Below are 16,485 nucleotides of genomic sequence, written 5' to 3'. Positions count from 1 at the left end.
GTGTTGTGCTACCACGTGTCTAATTCAATTCCTGTCTGGTCGGGTGGCCCCAAGATGAGGGAGAGAGACAGGCTGTCTGTGGTCTGAGTGTCCTTTGCTTGTTGGCAGGCAGACCTCTGGACCCAGAAACACCTGGCTTGAATACTGGAGGTATAGATTTCTAGAATCAGCATGGCGGGGGGGTTGTCTCCTGGGAAGCTGGGCTTCAGGTCATGAATGGGGTGTGTCCGTGCGGTTGTATTTGGGGGCTGGGGTGGACTATGCTCATGGCGGGCTCTGTCCATCAGAAGGAGCCAGAGTAACTGGAGAGCCCCTCCCCACCAACACCTCTCCCCCCTTGTAGCACTGTGGCTGCGTCGCCAGGCTCAGACACGGGGTGCAAAATGATTGGTGGCCCAATGTGCCTCAACTCAGAGATGATCCAGATTCCACCATCACGTCTTGGGTTCATTCTCTGCATGAGCGGGTAGCCCAATGGCTAGAGAGTTTGATAGGCGGCCTGGGGCCTGCGTGCCCTTTGCTTGTTTGAAGTACAACACTGGACCCAGAAATCCCTGGCTTCGATATTGGGTATGCAGTGGTTTAGCATCAGGCTGGTGTGATAATTTGGCTTTAGGAGATCTGGGCTTTGGGTCATGAATATAACACATCAGGCCACGGGTATTGTGGGAGTGGGTCTCAGCCTCTCCCTGTGCCTTTCTCTCTAGATATCGCCACCTCCTCCTTCCTCCTGCTCCACCTGAGCCTCTGCTTCCTCTGCGGAGAACCTTGTGCCCAGGAATCCACCTAAATCCAGGTAAAGTGAATGATGCCAGGGAGGTCGTGGATCTCAAGCGAGGTGCCAGGGCTGAGGGTGCTGATTGCTGGCAACTGGCCTCTGTTACCTTACCAAGCGGGGTGTCTGATTCAGGGAGCGGGGTGGTCTCATGTGGGGTGAGTGTCCTGGCCGACTTTGAGATAGTCCTAATGCCACCCATCTGGCATTTCAGTGTGCTGCAAGGGAGAGGAGTAAGGAAATTGGGCTGGCAAGTGGCCCAGGCCAGTGCAGACCAGGCTTCTGCTATGAGAGGCGGAGGAAGGGCTGAGAGTTGCTATTAGAGCACATGCCCACCAGCGGGCACCAGAGCCCAGCAGCCGCCCCCTGCAGCTCCCTGTTTGCACCTCCAGGCTCAGTGGGGATTGGAGATGGACCCATGGAACCTCAAGGAGGTGCCCAGAGCCTGGTGTGTTTGTTCATGATGCCTCTGACCCAGTGGCCCAATTTCGCTCAACTCAGTGAGGGGACAGAATTCTGCCATCACGCGTCTAATTCAATTCCTCTCTGGTCGAGTGGCCCCAAGATGAGGGAGATAGGCAGCCTGTCTTGGTATGAGTGTCCTTGGCTTGTTTGAAGACAGAACTCTGGACCCAGAAACACCTGGCTTGAATGTTGTATGTGCAGTGTTCTAGAATTGGTCTGCTGGGGAGCTTGTCTTCTGGAAACCCAGGCTCCTGGTTGTGAGTGCACTGTGTCCATGTGGTGGTCTTTTGGAGGTGGGGTGTGCTTATGGCTCAGTTCTTCCTCTCCAGAGATCTCCACAACCTCTGTCATCCCTGTGCACCTGAGCTGCTTCAGTGTCCGTGGGACACCCATTCAAAGGAAGCTGTCTAATTCCAAGTAAGGTGCATCACGGCCAGGTTGTTTAGGATTCTGAGTCCTGGGGAGGAAGGCTGCTGATTTGAAAGCTGCTATTCTGACTTAAATAGGAGGGGTGCTGATTTCAGGGAGCTGGATAAAGTCGGGTGAGGTGACCGGCCTGGCCAACAGTTAGTCACTCCTCATCCATTGGCCATTTGAGTGTGCTGAGGGGAGGGGTCAGTAAATCATGCTAGCAAGAGCCCCAGGCTCATGTAGAGCAGGGTTCATCAGTGTGAGGAGGAGGAAGGGATGAGACGTGCTGTTAGGGCCCATGTAGACCAGAAAGCTCCAGAGAGACAGCAGAGCTCACCCCCAATGGTCCCCCCCCCCACCCCCGGCCCCAAGATCCAGGGCCAAATCACCTGGCTCAGATCCAGGATGGAAAGTGATTGCTGGAGACCCAAGTAGGTTCAAGATGTTTGAGTTTGTTACATGGTGCCTTCGACCCTGTGGCCCAAGGTGCCTCAACCCAGAAAAGGGTTAAAGTTCTGCCATCCCATCTCGGGTTCAATCTCTGCATGATCAGGTGGCCCGGTGGCTAGAGAATTTGACAGGCTGGCTTGGCTCTGCGTGCCCTTTGCTTGTTTGAATTGTACCAATGGATGTAAAAATCCCTGTCTTAAATCTTGGACATGCAGTTTTTTAGAATCAGGCTGGTGTGACTTTTGGCTTCTGGAAAACTGGGCTTTTGGTCATGAACGCAGTGCATCCAGGAGGTGGTGGTGTAGGGGCGGGACTCAGCCTCTACCTGTGCACTTTCCCTCTAGGGAATTCCATATCCTCCTTCTTCCCGCTCCACCTGAGCCATTTCCTCTGGGCGGGGGGAGGGGGGAGGACCCTGTGCCAAGGAACCTACTTAAATCCAGGGAACATGACTGACACCGGGAGGTCCCGGATCTCAAGCTGGGCGCCAGGGCTGAGCTTGCTGATTGAAGGCCAGCAGTTCCGTTAATTCACCAAGTGGGGCGTCTGTTTTCAGGGAGCGGGGTGGTCTAAGGTGGGGTGAATGCCATGGAAACCTTTCCCCACCCATCGTGTGTTTTTAGTGCTGCAAGGGAGGGGATTTAGGAAATCAGGCTGGCAAGTGGCCCAGGGCTGTGCAGGCCAAGGTACGGCTGTGGGAGGCAGAGGAAGTGCTGAGAGTTGCTGTTAGAGAAGATGGCCACCAGGTGGCACCAGAGCACCAGAAAAGCCCCTCCCCTTGAGCTCCCAGACTTCACCTTCAGGCTCAGAGGTAAGGTTGGAGATGGGTCCTTGGCACCCAAGGACGTGCCCAAAGCCTTCCACTTTGGTACATGGTGCCCCTGAGCCTCTGGCCAATTTTGCCTCCTCTGAGAGTGGGGAAATAAGTCTGCCATCACATCTATGGTTCAGTTCCTTCATGGTCAGTTGGCTCAATGGCTCGAGGCTTTGACACACTAGTCTGGGTTCTGAGGGCCCTTTGACTGTCTGAAGGCAGATCTCTGGATCCACAGGGACCTGGTTTGAGTCTTGGGTGTGCAGTTTTCTAGAATCACGATGGAGTGCAGCTTGCCTTCTGGAAAGGTGGGCTTCTGGTTATGAATAGGACCAGGGTTTCAAAACAGTTATTTTGGGATGTGCAGTGCTGGTGCCTGTGCTGTTTCTCTCCAGAGATCTCCTCCTTCCCTCCCATGTTAGCCTCTACCACTCCCAGTGACAAGGAACCCTCCCCCCAATCCAGGTAATGTGAAGAAGGCTGGGCGATCCTTATTTCAAGCTGGGTCCAGGGTTGCAGGTTGCTGACCGATTCAAAGACTGCCCACTTGACTTCACTAGGGGTGTGTGTGGCTGATTTCAAGGAATGGGGTTGTGTCATGCTTGGGGGTAATCGCCCTGGTGACTTTGAGATAGTCATAACCCACCTGTAATGTATTTCAGTAGGCAGAGCGAGAGGAATAAAGAAATCTCGCTGGAAGGCGTGCCACACCAGAGCAGAGCAGGGTTCTGCTGAGGGGGGCAGAGGAAGGGCTGGGAATTGCTGTTAGAGCACATGTCCACTAGATGGCGACAGAGCACCACCACACCCCCCACCACCCCGGTACCACTTAACTGAGCCTCTGCAGCTCCCTGGCTGCAACTTAAGACTCAAGTATGTGTTGGAGATGGGTTGGTGCAAGCCCAAAGAGGTGCCCAGAGCCGGGGCTGGATTACAGGGCATCTCCATGTCTCTGGGCAATTTGCCTCATCTCAGAAGCGGGGACACAATTCTGCCATCCCATCTCAGGTTCAATTCCCTCACTGTCCGGTGGCCCAATGCCTAGAGAGTTTGACAGGCTGTCTCAAGTTTGAGTCCCCTTTGATTGTTTGAAGGCCCAACTCTGGCCTCATACCTGGCGTGAATTTTGGCCATACACTTTGCTCGTATCAGGCTGGTTGATGTGGAGCTGAGCTTCTAGAAAGCTGGCCTTCTGGTTGTGTGTGTCAACCCAGTGCTTTTAGGGGGCAGGCTGCACTCAAACCCATGCTCTTTCTCTCTAGCGGTCTCCTCACGCTTTTTCTTCCTTCACACCTGAGTCTCTTCCTCCCCTAGGAGACACCAGACACATGGATGCTGCCTGAAACAGGGTAATGCATATAAAGCCTGGGTCATCCATGGAATCAAGCTGGGACCCAGGGCTGAAGGGTGCTGGTTGATTTGGGGCCTGCTCTCGTGACTTACAAAATGGAGCGGTTTATTTCAGGGTGTGGGGTGGTCGTGTATGGGGTGAGGGTCTTAGCCGAATGTGACAGTGTGCCTGACAGGGAGAGGAGCAAGGACACCATGCAGACAATAGGCCTGGGCCAGCGCAGACCAGACTTTTGCTGTGGGAGGCAGAGGAAGGGCCGAGAGTTGCTGTTAGAGCACAGGTCCACCAGAGGGCGCCAGAGCCCAGCAGAGCCCCCTGCAGCTCCCTGTTTGCACGTCCAGGCTCAGTGGGGAGTGGAGATGGACGCATGGAACCTCAAGGAGGTGCCCAGAGCCTGGTGTGTTTGTTCAGGGTGCCTCTGACCCAGTGGCCCAGATAGCCTCAACTCAAACGAGGGGACAGTGTTGTGCTACCACGTGTCTAATTCAATTCCTGTCTGGTCGGGTGGCCCCAAGATGAGGGAGAGAGACAGGCTGTCTGTGGTCTGAGTGTCCTTTGCTTGTTGGCAGGCAGACCTCTGGACCCAGAAACACCTGGCTTGAATGTTGGGTGGAAGTTTTGTAGAAGAGCCTTGTGGGGAACTTGGCTTCCCAGATGCTGAGCCTCAGATCATGAATGCCCTGTGTTGAAGCCGTAGTTTTTTGGGGATGGCTGTGCTTATCAGTGGTCCCTTTCTTTCCAGGGATCTCTACAAGCTCCCTCTTCCCTCTGCACCCGAGCCGCTTCAGCCTCAGCAGGACACGCATTCGAAGGAACCTGTCTACATCCATGAAAGGTGAAAGACGGTTCAGTTGATTAGGATGCCATGCTTTGTCTAGGGGCGAAGGCTGCTGATTCAAAGCCTGCTGTCTTGCCTTAAATAGCAGGGTGGATGATTTCAGGGAGTGGGATATAATTGGGTGGTGTTAGTGGCCTGACTGTAAGTCACACCCCTGCCCATTCTGCAGCTCAGTGTGCTATGAGGGAGAGGACTTGGGAAATCAGGCTGGCAAGTTGCCCAGGGCTCTGCAGACCAGGGTTCTACTGTGGGGGGCAGAGGAAGGACTGAGCGTTGCTGTTTGAGCATTTGGCCACCAGATGGCAGCAGAGCTGCTCCCCCTGCAGCTCCTGGATTCGTCTTCAGGCTCAGAGGCAAGGTTGGAGATGGGTGTTTGGCACCCGGAGAGGTGCCCAGAGCTTTCCGTTTTGGTACATGGTGCTTCTGACCCTATGAGCAAATATGCCTCCTATGAGAGAGGGGAAATAATTCTTTGATCATATCTGTGGTTCAATTCCTACATGGACAGTTGGCCCAATGGCTGGTGAGTGGACAGGCTGTCTCAGGTCTGATTCCCCTTTGTTTGGAGGCCCAACTCTGGACATAGAAATATGTGGATTATTTTTTGGCCATACAGTTTGCTAGAATCAGGTCTGTTCCAAATGGAGTTGCGTTCTAGAAAGCTGGCCTTCTGGTTATGAATGAACTGTGTTAAACTGGGCGTTTTGGGGGGACATGATAAGCTCATAACTGTGCTCTCTCTCTCCATGGGTTTCTTCAAGCTTTTTCTTCCCTCCCACCTGAGCCTCTTTCTGTGCTGCCAGAACCTGTTGCAAGGAAGATACTTCAAACAGGTAACGTGAATAAAGGCTGGGTGGTGCTTGCTTTCAGGCTGGGTCCCAAGGCTGGAGGGTTCTGATTGATTTGGAGCCTGCTCACATGATGTACAAAGTGGGGTCTTTGTTTTTAGGGTGTGGGGAGGTGTCACGGGGCCAAATGTGAGGGAGTCATAGCTCCACCCATAGTGTATTTCAGTGTGCCTGAGGTGGGGGGGGGGGGCAGAGGAAGGACAGCAGGCTGGCAAGTACTCCACCAGTGCAGACCAGGCTTCTGCTGCTGGAGGCAGAGGAAGGGCTGAGAGTTGCAGTTAGAGCACGTGTCCACCAGAGGGTGACAGAGCACAGCCGAGCCCTGTACCTACCTGTGCACACCTCCAGGTTCAGGAGATTAGAGTTGGACTGATGGAGCCTCAAGGAGGAGCCTGGTGTTTGTTTTCGAGGTGCCTCTGACACTGTGGCTTAATTTGCCTCAACTGAGTGAGGGGATGGAGTGCTGTTATCACATGTCAAATTCAAATCCTATCAGCCAAAATATGAGTTTGAATGGCTGTCTGGGGTCTGAGTGTTCTTTGCTTGTTTGGAGGCAGAACTCGGGATGCAGAGAAACCTTGCAGATGTGCAGTTTTCAAATCAGCCTGACAGGAAGTTTTGTTTTTGTCTTTTTTAGGGCTGCACCTGCCACATATGGAGGTTCCCAGGCTAGGGGTCCAATTAGAGCTGTAGCCGCCGGCCTACACCACAGCCACAGCAACACGGGATCCAAGCCGAGTCTGTGACCTACACCACAGCTCACGGCAACACCGGATCCTTAGCCCACTGAGCAAGGCCAGGGATCGAACCTGTAACCTCATGGCTCCTAGTCAGATGCATTAACCATTGAGCCACGACAGGAACTCCTGGCAGGGAGTTTAAATTCTGGAAAGCTGGGCTTTAGGGCGTGAATGTAGTATGTCCATTAGATGGTCCTGAAAGTATGTCCACATGTTCAGGGTGTGAACTGTGCTTATGCTATGGTTCTTTCTCTCTAGAGGTCTCCGCAGCCTCTGTCTTCCCTCTGTAGCTGAGCTGCTTCTGCCTCTGCAGGACTCCACTTGAAGGAAGCTGTCTAAATCCATGTAAGGTGAGTCACAGCTTGGTTGTTTAGGATTCCATGCTGAGTCTGGGGGAGGAAGGCTGCTGATTAAAGCCCTGCTGTCCTAACTCAGAGCTCCCATCATGGCTCAGTGGTCAATGAATCCGACTAGGAACCATGAGGTTGCGGGTTCAATCCCTAGCCTTGCTCCATGGGTTAAGGATCCGGCGTTGCTGTGAGCTGTGGTGTAGGTCACAGACATGGCTCAGATCCCACGTTGCTGTGGCTGTGACGTAGGCTGGCAGCAGCAGCTCCGATTCAACCCCTAGCCTGGGAACCTCTGTGTGCCATGGGAGCGGCCCAAGAAATGGCAAAAAAAGACAAAAATAATAACAGTAAAGCCTTGCTGTCCTAATTTAAATAGGAAGGTTGCTGCTTTCAGGGAATTAGATAAAGTCAGGTGTGGAGACTGGCCTGGCTGACTGTGAGATGGTCCCTCCATTGTATGTAGTGCATCTGAGGGGGCCTAGGGAGATATGGGTATGCAAATCACATTAGCAAGAGCCCCGGGCTGGGGCAGAGCAGGGTTCCTCTGTGGGATGTAGAAGGGCTGAGACTGGCTGTGAATGCCCCAGCCCACCAGATGGCGCCCTAGCACTAGCAGAACCCCTTCTGCATCTCCAGGACTACACTTTCAAACTCAAATATATGGTTGGAGATGGGTGAGTGGAAGCCAAAGAAGGGCCCAGATCTAGGGCTGGGTTCCTGGGCACCTTCAAGTCTCTGGACAATGGGCCTCATCTCAGGAGATGGGACATAGTTCTGCCATCTCCTCTCTGGTTCAATTCCTACATGGTCTGGTGCCCTGATGGCTAGGACATATGACAAGCTGTCTGGGGTCTGAGTCCCCTGCTTGGTTGCATGCACAAATCTGGACCCAGAATTACTGGGCTGGAATGATGGCTGTACAGTTGTCAGAACCTGGCTGGCCCACGTGGAGTTGGGCTTCTAGAAAGGCGGCATTCTGGTTGCGAATGTACTTTGTCATCCTGGTGCTTTTGGGGAGGCAGGCTGTGCTCACGCCTGTGCTCTCTCTCTCTAGAGATCTCCTCGTATTTTTTTCCCTCCCCCCTGAGGCTCTTCCTCCTCACCAGACACCTGTTCCAAGGAAGCTCCTGCAACAAGGTAAGATGAATCAAGCCTGGGTGGTCCTTGGCGTCTATCTGGGTCCCAGGGCTGAAGGGTGCCGACTGATTAAGAGCCGGCTGAAGTGACTTACAGAGCTGGGCCTTTGATTTCAGGGTGTGGGCTTGTGTCGTGAAGGTTGAGTATCCAGAGTGACAGTGAAGAATCCATACTCCCACCCAAGAGTGGATTTCAGTGTGCCTGAGAGGAAGAAGAGGAAGACATCCTGCTGGCATGTGCCCCAGGTCAGTGCAGACCAGAGTTTTGCTGTGGGAGGCAGAGGAAGGGCTGAGAGTTATTAGAGCACATGTCCACCAGAGGGCACCAGAGCCCCTCATCGCCTCTGCAGCTCCCTGTTTGTATCTCCAGGCTCAGAAGGGGTTGGAAGAGGGACCCATGGAACCTCAGGGAGGGGCCCAGAGCCCGGTGTTGGTTTGCATGGTGCCTCTGACACTGTGGCCCCATTTGCCTCAATGCAGGGAGGGGACAGATTTCTGCCATTAAATATCTAATTCAGTTCCTATCTGGCTGGGTGGCCCCAAGTTTAGGGAGTTTGATAGGCTCTTGGTCTGTGTGTCCTTTACTTGTTTGGAAGCAGAACTCTGGACCCAGAAACACCTGGCTTCAATGGTGGATGTTCAGTTTTCTAGAATCAGCCTGGTGGGGAGTTCGGCTTCTGGAAAGCTGGGCTTCGGTGATGAATGGGGTGTGTCTGTGCTGTTGTATTTCAGGGGTGGGGTGGGCTATGCACATGGCTGAGCTCTTTTTCTCCAGAGATGCCCACAACCTTCATATTTCCACTGCCCCTGAGCCACTTCCACCTCTGCGTGACACCCTTTGAAGGAAGCTCTCTCCATCCATGTAAGGTGAATCACGGCTGGGTTGTTTAGTGTTCCAAGGTGAGTCCTGGATAGGTAGGCTGCTCATTCAAACCTGCTGGCCTGACTTACATAGGAGGTTGCTGATTTTAGGGAGTGGATAAATGTGGGCGGGGTGAGGGGCCTGGCTGACGTGAGACAGTCCCTCCCCACCCGTCATGCATCTGAGTGTGCTGAGAGGGAGAGCAGTAAGAAAGCCACCTGACAGCTGCCCCAGGCCCGGGCAGAGCAGGGTTCCTCTGTGGGAGGCAGAGGAAGGGCTGAGACTTGCTGTGAGGGCCTCTGTCCACCAGCCTGAGCCGGAGCAACAGCAGAGCTTCCCCTGACCCCCGCCTACTCTCACCACCGTGGCCACATCACCAGGCTCAGATTCAGAGAGCAAAGGGCTTGGGGGAGGCCCAAGGAGGTACTTGGGTACTTGGTGCCTTCTATACTGTTGCCCAATGTGCTTCGACTCAGAGGGGGATTAAGGTTCTGCCACCACATTTCAGGTTCAATCTGTGCATGATCAGGTGGCCCAATGGCTGGAGAGTTTGACAGGTGGCCTCGGGCCTGAGTGCCCTTTGCTGGTTTGAAGCACATTGCTGGACCCAGAAACCCCTGCCTTAAATCTTGGGCGTGCAGAGTTGTAAATCAGCCTGGGGTGAAATTTGGCTTCTGGAAAGCTGGGCTTTTGGTCATGAATGCAGTGCATTAATGTGGTGGTGCTGTGGGGGCAGGTCTCAGCCTCTCCCTGTGCCTTTCTCTCTAGAGATCTCTACCTCCTCCTTCCTCCTGTTCCTCCTCTGTGGGGGAGCCTGTCAAGGAACCTACCTCAATTCAGGGAGTGTGAATGACGCCTGGGAGGTCCTGGATCTCAAGCCAGGTACAGGGTTGCGGGGTGCTGATGGAGGGCCACCTGGTTCCATTAACTTACCAAGGTGTCTGATTTCAGGGAGCGGGGTGGTCTCAGTTGGGCTGAGGGCCCTGGCTGACTCTGAGATAGTCCCCCCATCATGCCTTTCAGTGTGCTGTGAGGGAGAGGACTTAGGAAACCAGGCTGGCAAGGGGCCCAGGCCTCTGCCTGGAGTGCAGACCAGGCTTCTGCTGTGGGAGGCAGAGGGAGGCCTGAGAGTGTTAGAGCAGATGGCCACCAGATGGCGCCATAGCACCAGAGTGCCCCCTGCTGCATCGCCTGGACTTCACCTTCAGGCCCCCAGGCAAGATTGGAGATGGGTCTTGGTCCAGTGGCCCAATGGCTAGAGAGTTTGACAGGCTAACTCAGGTCCGATTCCCGTTGGTAGTTTGGAGGCACAACTCTGGACCCAGAAATACCAGGCTTGGATTTTGGCCCTACAATTTGCTGGACTCAGGCTGGTCCATGTAGAATGTACTTCCAGAAAGGTGGCCTTCTGGTTGTGAAGGCGCCGTGTCAGCACAGTGGTTTCGGGCGCAGACTGTGCTCATACCTGTGCTCTTTCTCTCCAGAGATCTCAAGCTTTTCCTTCCCTCCCACCTGATCCTCTCCCTCCTCGGCCAGACACCTGCTGCAGGGAGGTCCTAAAACCAGGTAACTTTTACAAAGGCTGCATGGTCCTTGGGTTCATGCTGGGTCCTAGGCTTGAAGGGTGCTGACTGATCAGGGGCTGCTCATAGGACTTACCAAGTGGGGTTGTTGATTTCAGGGTGTGGGGTGAGTTCCGGCTCTGAGATTGTCACACCCCAGCCCGTAGCGTGTTTCTGGGCGCTGAAAGGGAGAGGAGGAAGGAAATCACACTGGCAGTGCCCCCGGGCCCTGCAGAGCGGACTTCTGACGTGGGAGGCTGTCAGGGCTCCGAGTTGCTGTTAGAGCAGCGCATTCTGGTCAAAGGGCTCTGGAGAACCCCGGAGACCCTCCACTCCTTCAGGCTGAAATACATGGTTGCCGATTGTATGACGAGACCCCATGGAAGTGCTCGGGGCTGAGATGGGGTTACAGGGCGCCTCTTATCATCTGGCCAATTTCTTTCACCTCAGGATACTGGCATAATTGCTCACACATCTTTGGTTCAAATTCAGCGTGTTTCTCTGATAAATGACCAGAAAATTTGACAGGGCTGACATCACGCCCTCTCCTCTTGGGTGTTCAGTTCGCTGAGAGGAAGGGGCAGAGGACACTCACGCCGGTCTGTGCCCAAGACCAGTGCTTCAAACGTCAAAGCCCCATCTTTAGCCCTGGTGTTTCTGGACCCAAGGGTCTGCCTCTGGAGAAACAGGGCCAGCTGACCCAGGGAGCCTGTCACACTCTGGCCCTGGGGCACCGATCTGGCTGACATGCCCGCCAGATGCTGAGGGCACAGCTGTGTCCCTGCCCTGAGGTGAGTCCGTTTGGCCAGAGCCGTAGAGGCTCCCTGTTTCCAGCCCCAAGCCTATGAGCATGTGCTGAGGGTCCCACATCCTCCCTCAGCTGCAGCTCTGAGCCCGCAGTCTCAGCCAGGCGTCTGCCAGGGGCTCTGCCTGGGCTGGGGTTCAGCCTGGCGACCTTCATCTAACACCCGTCTCGCAGCCCTTCCTCCTGTTTCTCAGCCGCCCTAGAAGGTACTCGGGCCTGGGGCCTGGGCTGCTTTATTTCACACTGGCCTTGGCTGCTCAGTTTCATTTCTCCTCAGCTGCTGAGCCACGTGAATATCCTAGATACTGGGGTATTTCCCTCTCCCAGTCTCCCCGAGCGCTCACCCCAACTTACCCCACCCCAATACGTAAAAACCTCTGCATCCCCACCATTGGGTACCGAGAGCCTTCTTTAAATCACTCCCAACTGCCTTCCCTCTCAGGCCCTTCCTTTAGTTCTGCTGCTTAAAACCGTGATTGCAGACAGGACATAGAGGTTCAGATGGAAGGGAAAGAAAGAATCTGGGGAGAACTCCTGAAAAATAAAGCACAGGGGTTCCTGTCTGCCCCCTCAAAATAGCACCACTTTCACAAGCTCCATTCATGACCACCAGCCCCATTGGACACGTGATGACTTTACAGAAGCTGCAGGGTTGGTAATTGCGAGGCCAAGATTCAAGCAGATATTGTGGGTCCAGTGTCCCTGCCCCCTGAGAAACTAAGAGCAAACCAACCCCAGAGAACGTGTCCACCTCTCTGGCCCCTGGCAGCCAGAGCCGGATGGAACTACCCATCAGATGCAGAAAGCACATGTCTTTCTGCTCCCTGAGGTCAGTCGATTGGTGCCAGAGAGTCGGATCTTAACACATCCTGGGGCTCCCACTAACCCCTCTTGGCACCACCTCGTAGCCTGGAGGTGCAGCCAGGGGGCTTCGGATGGGCTTTGTCTGTGCTCTGGCCCCTTCCGGAGGCCGTCTCCTCTAACACTGACTCTCAGCCTTTCCTCCGGTTTCCCTCAGCGGCCCCCCAGGGCTCTCCTGGCCTTGGGCAGCTGCCAGCTTGATAGAATTCCTCCTCACCTTCTAAGCCAAGTGAAGTGCCCTGAGAGAGGGACAATTCTCTCAAAGACTCCCAGCACACTCCCCCACCCCAACTTAATGCATTAAAATCCTTTTAATTACCCTACTTTAATTCCCGAGAACCACCTTTAAGTCTGCTCCCTGAAACAGGGCTTGGGGACAGGAAAACGAGGCCCCAAAGGAAAGAGAGAGGGAATTTGGGGGAGGGTCCTGAAGCACAAAGCCTGGCGATTTGCACAGTCGCCCAGAGGAGCCAGCACCACTGTTAGGCGCTCCATTCCTGACCATCAGCCCCTTTGCCGCAGGACAGTGACCTGGGTGGGGGGCGGGGCTTGGCAGTTGCGAGGCCAAGATTCCGACCAGAGTCCTGCCTCTGAGAAACCAAAAGCAATCCATCCCCAGAGAACCTGTCAACTCTCTGGCCCCTGGGCCACCCAGGCAGGCTGGAAACGCCCATCAGATGCTGAAGGCACAGCCATGACCCCTCCCTGAGGTGAGGCCATTTGGGACAGAGAATTAGAGGCACCCCAACCACCCCCAAATCGATGCGCCTGTGCTGAGTGCACCCACATTCCTTCTTCTACTCGGGCTCTGAGCCTGAATGTGCTGCCAGGCAGCGGCAGAGAGTCTCCGCCGGGGCTCCATGTGGCCTGGTGACCATCTGCTCCGACTCCATCTCTCAGCCCTTCCTCCCGATCCCCTCAGCAGCCCCTGGAGCTACCCTCTCCTTGGGCCCTGGCCGCTTGATTTCATTGCTCCTCAGCCACCCACTACAATGAAGTACCCCAGACACTGGGTCATTCTCAGTTTCCCGCATCCCCGGACATTCAAACTCTCTGCCTCCCCACCCACTGCGTCTTGAGTCTTTAAATCAATCCGCTTTCATTCGCAAGACCTGCCTTCAAGTCGGCTCCTTGTGATACAGAGGTAGAGGCCAGAAAAAAAAAAAAAAAAAAAAAAAGGCTCAGATGGAAAGTGAGGTTTGGGGAGACGCCTTGAGGAAGAGACCCCGGGCTTCTCCAGCCGCCCGCAGAATCAGCGCCGCGGCTCTGAGCTCCGTTCACGAGCACCCGCCCCTTTCACACCAGACGACCTCAGGAGGCCGGCGGCTCGGAACCTCTACGTCCAAGACTCAGGACAGATATTTGCGAGTCCAGAGTCCTGCCTCTGAGAAAACAAAGGCTGCGTTTCCTTCCAACAACAGCTTGCAGCCCTTTCTTTTCTTTCCCTCAGCGGCTCAGCAGGGCAGGACGTGCTGGCCTCGGACCCCCCCCCACCCCCAGCTGGAGGTCCTCCCCCCTCCCCTTTAGCGCAAGGACTGCCCAGCAGCCGGAGCCTTCCCTTCTCACAGGCGCCCAGAGCGCTCACCTCGGCCGCCTCCGCCCCAAGCATGAGACTCCCCGCCTCCCGGTTCCCCAGCGCCTTGTTTATTCCAACCCCCTGCGCTTGGGGCGGCTCCCGAAAACCCGCTTAGACACGGGGAAAAAAGCTCAGATGGAAGCACAGTTAGAAACGCAGGTAGAACTCTTGAGAGACAAGGTACCTAGATTGGCACAGCTGCCACCAAAATATTGCTTTAAGATGCTCCGTTCACAAACACCCACCACCTTTTTTTTTTTTTTTGCTTTTTTTTAGGGCCGCACATGGAGATTCCCAGGCTAGGGGTTCAATTGGAGCTACAGTTGCTGCCTACACCACAGCAACGCAGGATCCAAGCTTTGTCTGTGACCTACAGCACAGCTCACAGCAACACCAGATCCCTAACCCACTGAGGCAAGGGATTGAACCAGCAAACCTCATGGTTCCTAGTCGGATTCATTTCCACTGTGCCATATTGGTAACTCTCGTGTTTTTTTTTTTTTTTTTTAACATAGCATTTCATTGGAGTTCCCGTCGTGGTTCAGTGGTTAATGAATCCGACTAGGAACCATGAGGTTGCGGTTTTGATCCCTGGCCTTGTTCAGTGGGTTAAGGATCTGGTGTTGCTGTGAGCTGTGGTTCAGGTTGCAGATGTGGCTCAGATCTCGTGTTGCTGTGGCTGTGGTATAGGCCGGTGGCTGAAGCTCCGATTCGACTCCTAGCCTGAACCTCCATGTGCCGCGGGAGCAGCCCAAGAAATGGAAAAAAGACAACAAACAAACAAACAAACCAAAAAAAATTAACACTTCATGGAGGTTCGAGGCTTGAAAACTGCAAGCCCAAGATTCAGACATATTTCAAATCCAGAGTCCTGCCTTTTGAGAAAGAAAAAGCAATTTGACCCCAGAGAACTTGTCAAACACTCTTGCCCCTGGGCTGTCTGACTGGGCTTGACATGCCCATCAGATGCTGAAGGCACAGGCCTGTCCCCTCCGTGAGGTTAGGCAATTTAGGTCAGAGCATCAGAGGCACCCTGTAACCAACACCAACACTCTGGGCACCTCCTGGGGGTCCTACCAACCCATCTTCAACCTCAGCTCTGAGCCTGGAGGTGCAGCCAAGGAAGAGCAGGGGGACCTCCCTGTGCCCTGGCGCTGTCTGGTGGCCCTCAGCTCTAACATCAACTCTCAGCCCTTCTGCCTGTTTCCCTCAAACAGGGGGGCCTGCACTGGCCCTAGACCCCTGCCAGCTGGATTTCATTCCTCCTCACACTCTGAGTGCAACGAAAGGCCCTACAGACTGGAGTGCCTCTCTCTCAAAGTCTCCCAGAGCACTCAGGCCAGCCGACCCCACCCCGGTCCCTTAAAACCCTCTGCCTCCCCACCCACTGGGTCTTGAGAGTCTTCACAGAATCAGTCATCCTGCCTTAATTCTTGAGAACTGCCTTCAGGGTCTGCTCCCTGTAACTGCAGTCAGAAAAAAGAGACTCAGATGGGCAAGAAGGATGTTTGGCGAGGACTTTGAGAGAAAAAGCACAGAGATTAGCGTGGCAGCCCAGCAAAACCCACCCCTTTTCCATGCTCTGTTCACAACTACTGGCCAGGTTTTTTTTTAACATGACACCTTCACGGAAGCTGGAGGCTTAAAGATTCCCAGTCCAGGACTCAGGACAGATACGTGTGGTCCAGGGTTCTGCCGCTTGAGAAACAAGGGCAACCCGACCTCAGAGAACCTGTCAGACTCTCCGCCCCTGAGGGCAGCTGAACTACACTGGAAATACCCACCAGAGGATGAGGGCACATGTATTTCCCCTTCCTGAGGTGAGGCAATTTCGGACAGAGTGTCAGAACCACCCTGGAATTAACCCAACTCTCTGGGCAGGTCCTGGGGTACTTACCAACCCGAATTCAAGCCCACCTCTGAGCCTAGAGGTGTGGACAGGGAGCTGCAGATGGGCTCTGCCTTTGCTCTGGCGCCATCTGGTGGCAGGTCCCTCTAATGACAATTCTTCGCCCTTCCCGTTTCCATCAGCAGCCCCCAGGAGGGCACTGGCCTTAGGCACCTGCCAGCTTGATGTCTTCCTCCTCACATTTAAGTGCCACGACTTGCTCTGCAGACTGGGGGTGTTTCTCAAAGTCTCCCAGAGCGCTCACCCCAATGGAACCCACTGCAGTACCTCAAAACCCTCTGCCTCCCCAACCACCGGGTCTTGAGCACTTTTTTTAAGTCAATCAGTTTTCCTTCAAGAAACCTGCCTTAAAATCTGCTCCCTGACAGAAGTTAGAGGCCAGAAGGAAGAAAAAAAGGGGGGCTCGGGGGAAATAGAAGAAGGAAGTTTGGGGAAATGTCTTGAGGGAGAAGCACAGTGATTCAAACTGCCAGCCACCAAAATTGTCACAGCATTTACAAGCTCCATTCAGGACAACCAGCCCCTTTTTCCACTTGACAACTTTACAGAAGCCAGTGGCTTGAAAATGTTCATTCCAGGATGCAGGACAGATATCGGTGGGTCCAGAGTCCTGCCTCCTGAAAAACAAAGGCTGGTCTGACAGCAGAGACCTTGGAAAATTCTCTGGCCCCTGGGCTATCTGACCAGGTTGGAATAGCCAATCTGATGCTGAAGGCACACTTATTTTTTCCT

The 16,485-nt window shown here is 54.3% G+C and overlaps 1 protein-coding gene and 1 long non-coding RNA gene across 44 annotated transcripts in view; one reads left to right on the top strand and one right to left on the bottom strand.

Moving 5' to 3' along the window:
* The window catches only part of LOC110259821 (uncharacterized), a 58,615-nt gene that overhangs the window by 37,165 nt on the left and 4,965 nt on the right, over positions 1 to 16,485 (top strand). For 3 of the 14 annotated variants that reach the window (XM_085016216.1, XM_085016215.1, XM_085016217.1), the window contains exons 5-10: positions 708 to 796; positions 5,009 to 5,101; positions 5,866 to 5,937; positions 6,951 to 7,042; positions 8,097 to 8,179; positions 8,296 to 8,424. In XM_085016216.1, coding sequence (XP_084872342.1) covers positions 708 to 790 — 83 coding nt within the window. In that variant the 3' untranslated portion in view covers positions 791 to 796; positions 5,009 to 5,101; positions 5,866 to 5,937; ... (1 more) ...; positions 8,097 to 8,179; positions 8,296 to 8,424. Of the gene's footprint in view, positions 1 to 707; positions 797 to 5,008; positions 5,938 to 6,950; positions 7,043 to 8,096; positions 8,180 to 8,295; positions 12,889 to 16,485 lie in introns of those variants that run through there. The other 11 variants (XR_014839879.1, XR_014839878.1, XM_085016218.1 and 8 more) reach the window with 8 other exon arrangements.
* The window catches only part of LOC110259822 (uncharacterized), a 63,495-nt gene continuing 47,393 nt past the window's right edge, over positions 384 to 16,485 (bottom strand). For 3 of the 30 annotated variants that reach the window (XR_002342176.2, XR_002342179.2, XR_002342173.2), the window contains 3 exons: positions 10,700 to 10,783; positions 8,274 to 8,446; positions 4,351 to 5,552 (listed from right to left, as the gene is read on the bottom strand). This is a non-coding gene — a long non-coding RNA (uncharacterized LOC110259822). Of the gene's footprint in view, positions 7,082 to 8,273; positions 8,447 to 10,699; positions 10,784 to 16,485 lie in introns of all 30 variants that reach the window. The other 27 variants (XR_014839884.1, XR_014839901.1, XR_014839893.1 and 24 more) reach the window with 18 other exon arrangements.

This window comes from Sus scrofa, chromosome 3, assembly GCF_054392235.1.
Source record: "Sus scrofa isolate SSC_HxYL_T2T_F1_AM1 chromosome 3, Sscrofa_HxYL_maternal_Yorkshire_Landrace_v2.0, whole genome shotgun sequence".
NCBI classification, from domain to species: domain Eukaryota; kingdom Metazoa; phylum Chordata; class Mammalia; order Artiodactyla; family Suidae; genus Sus; species Sus scrofa.
The sequence above is the reverse complement of the archived record's forward strand: the minus strand, read 5'-3'. Positions and strand labels throughout refer to the sequence as shown.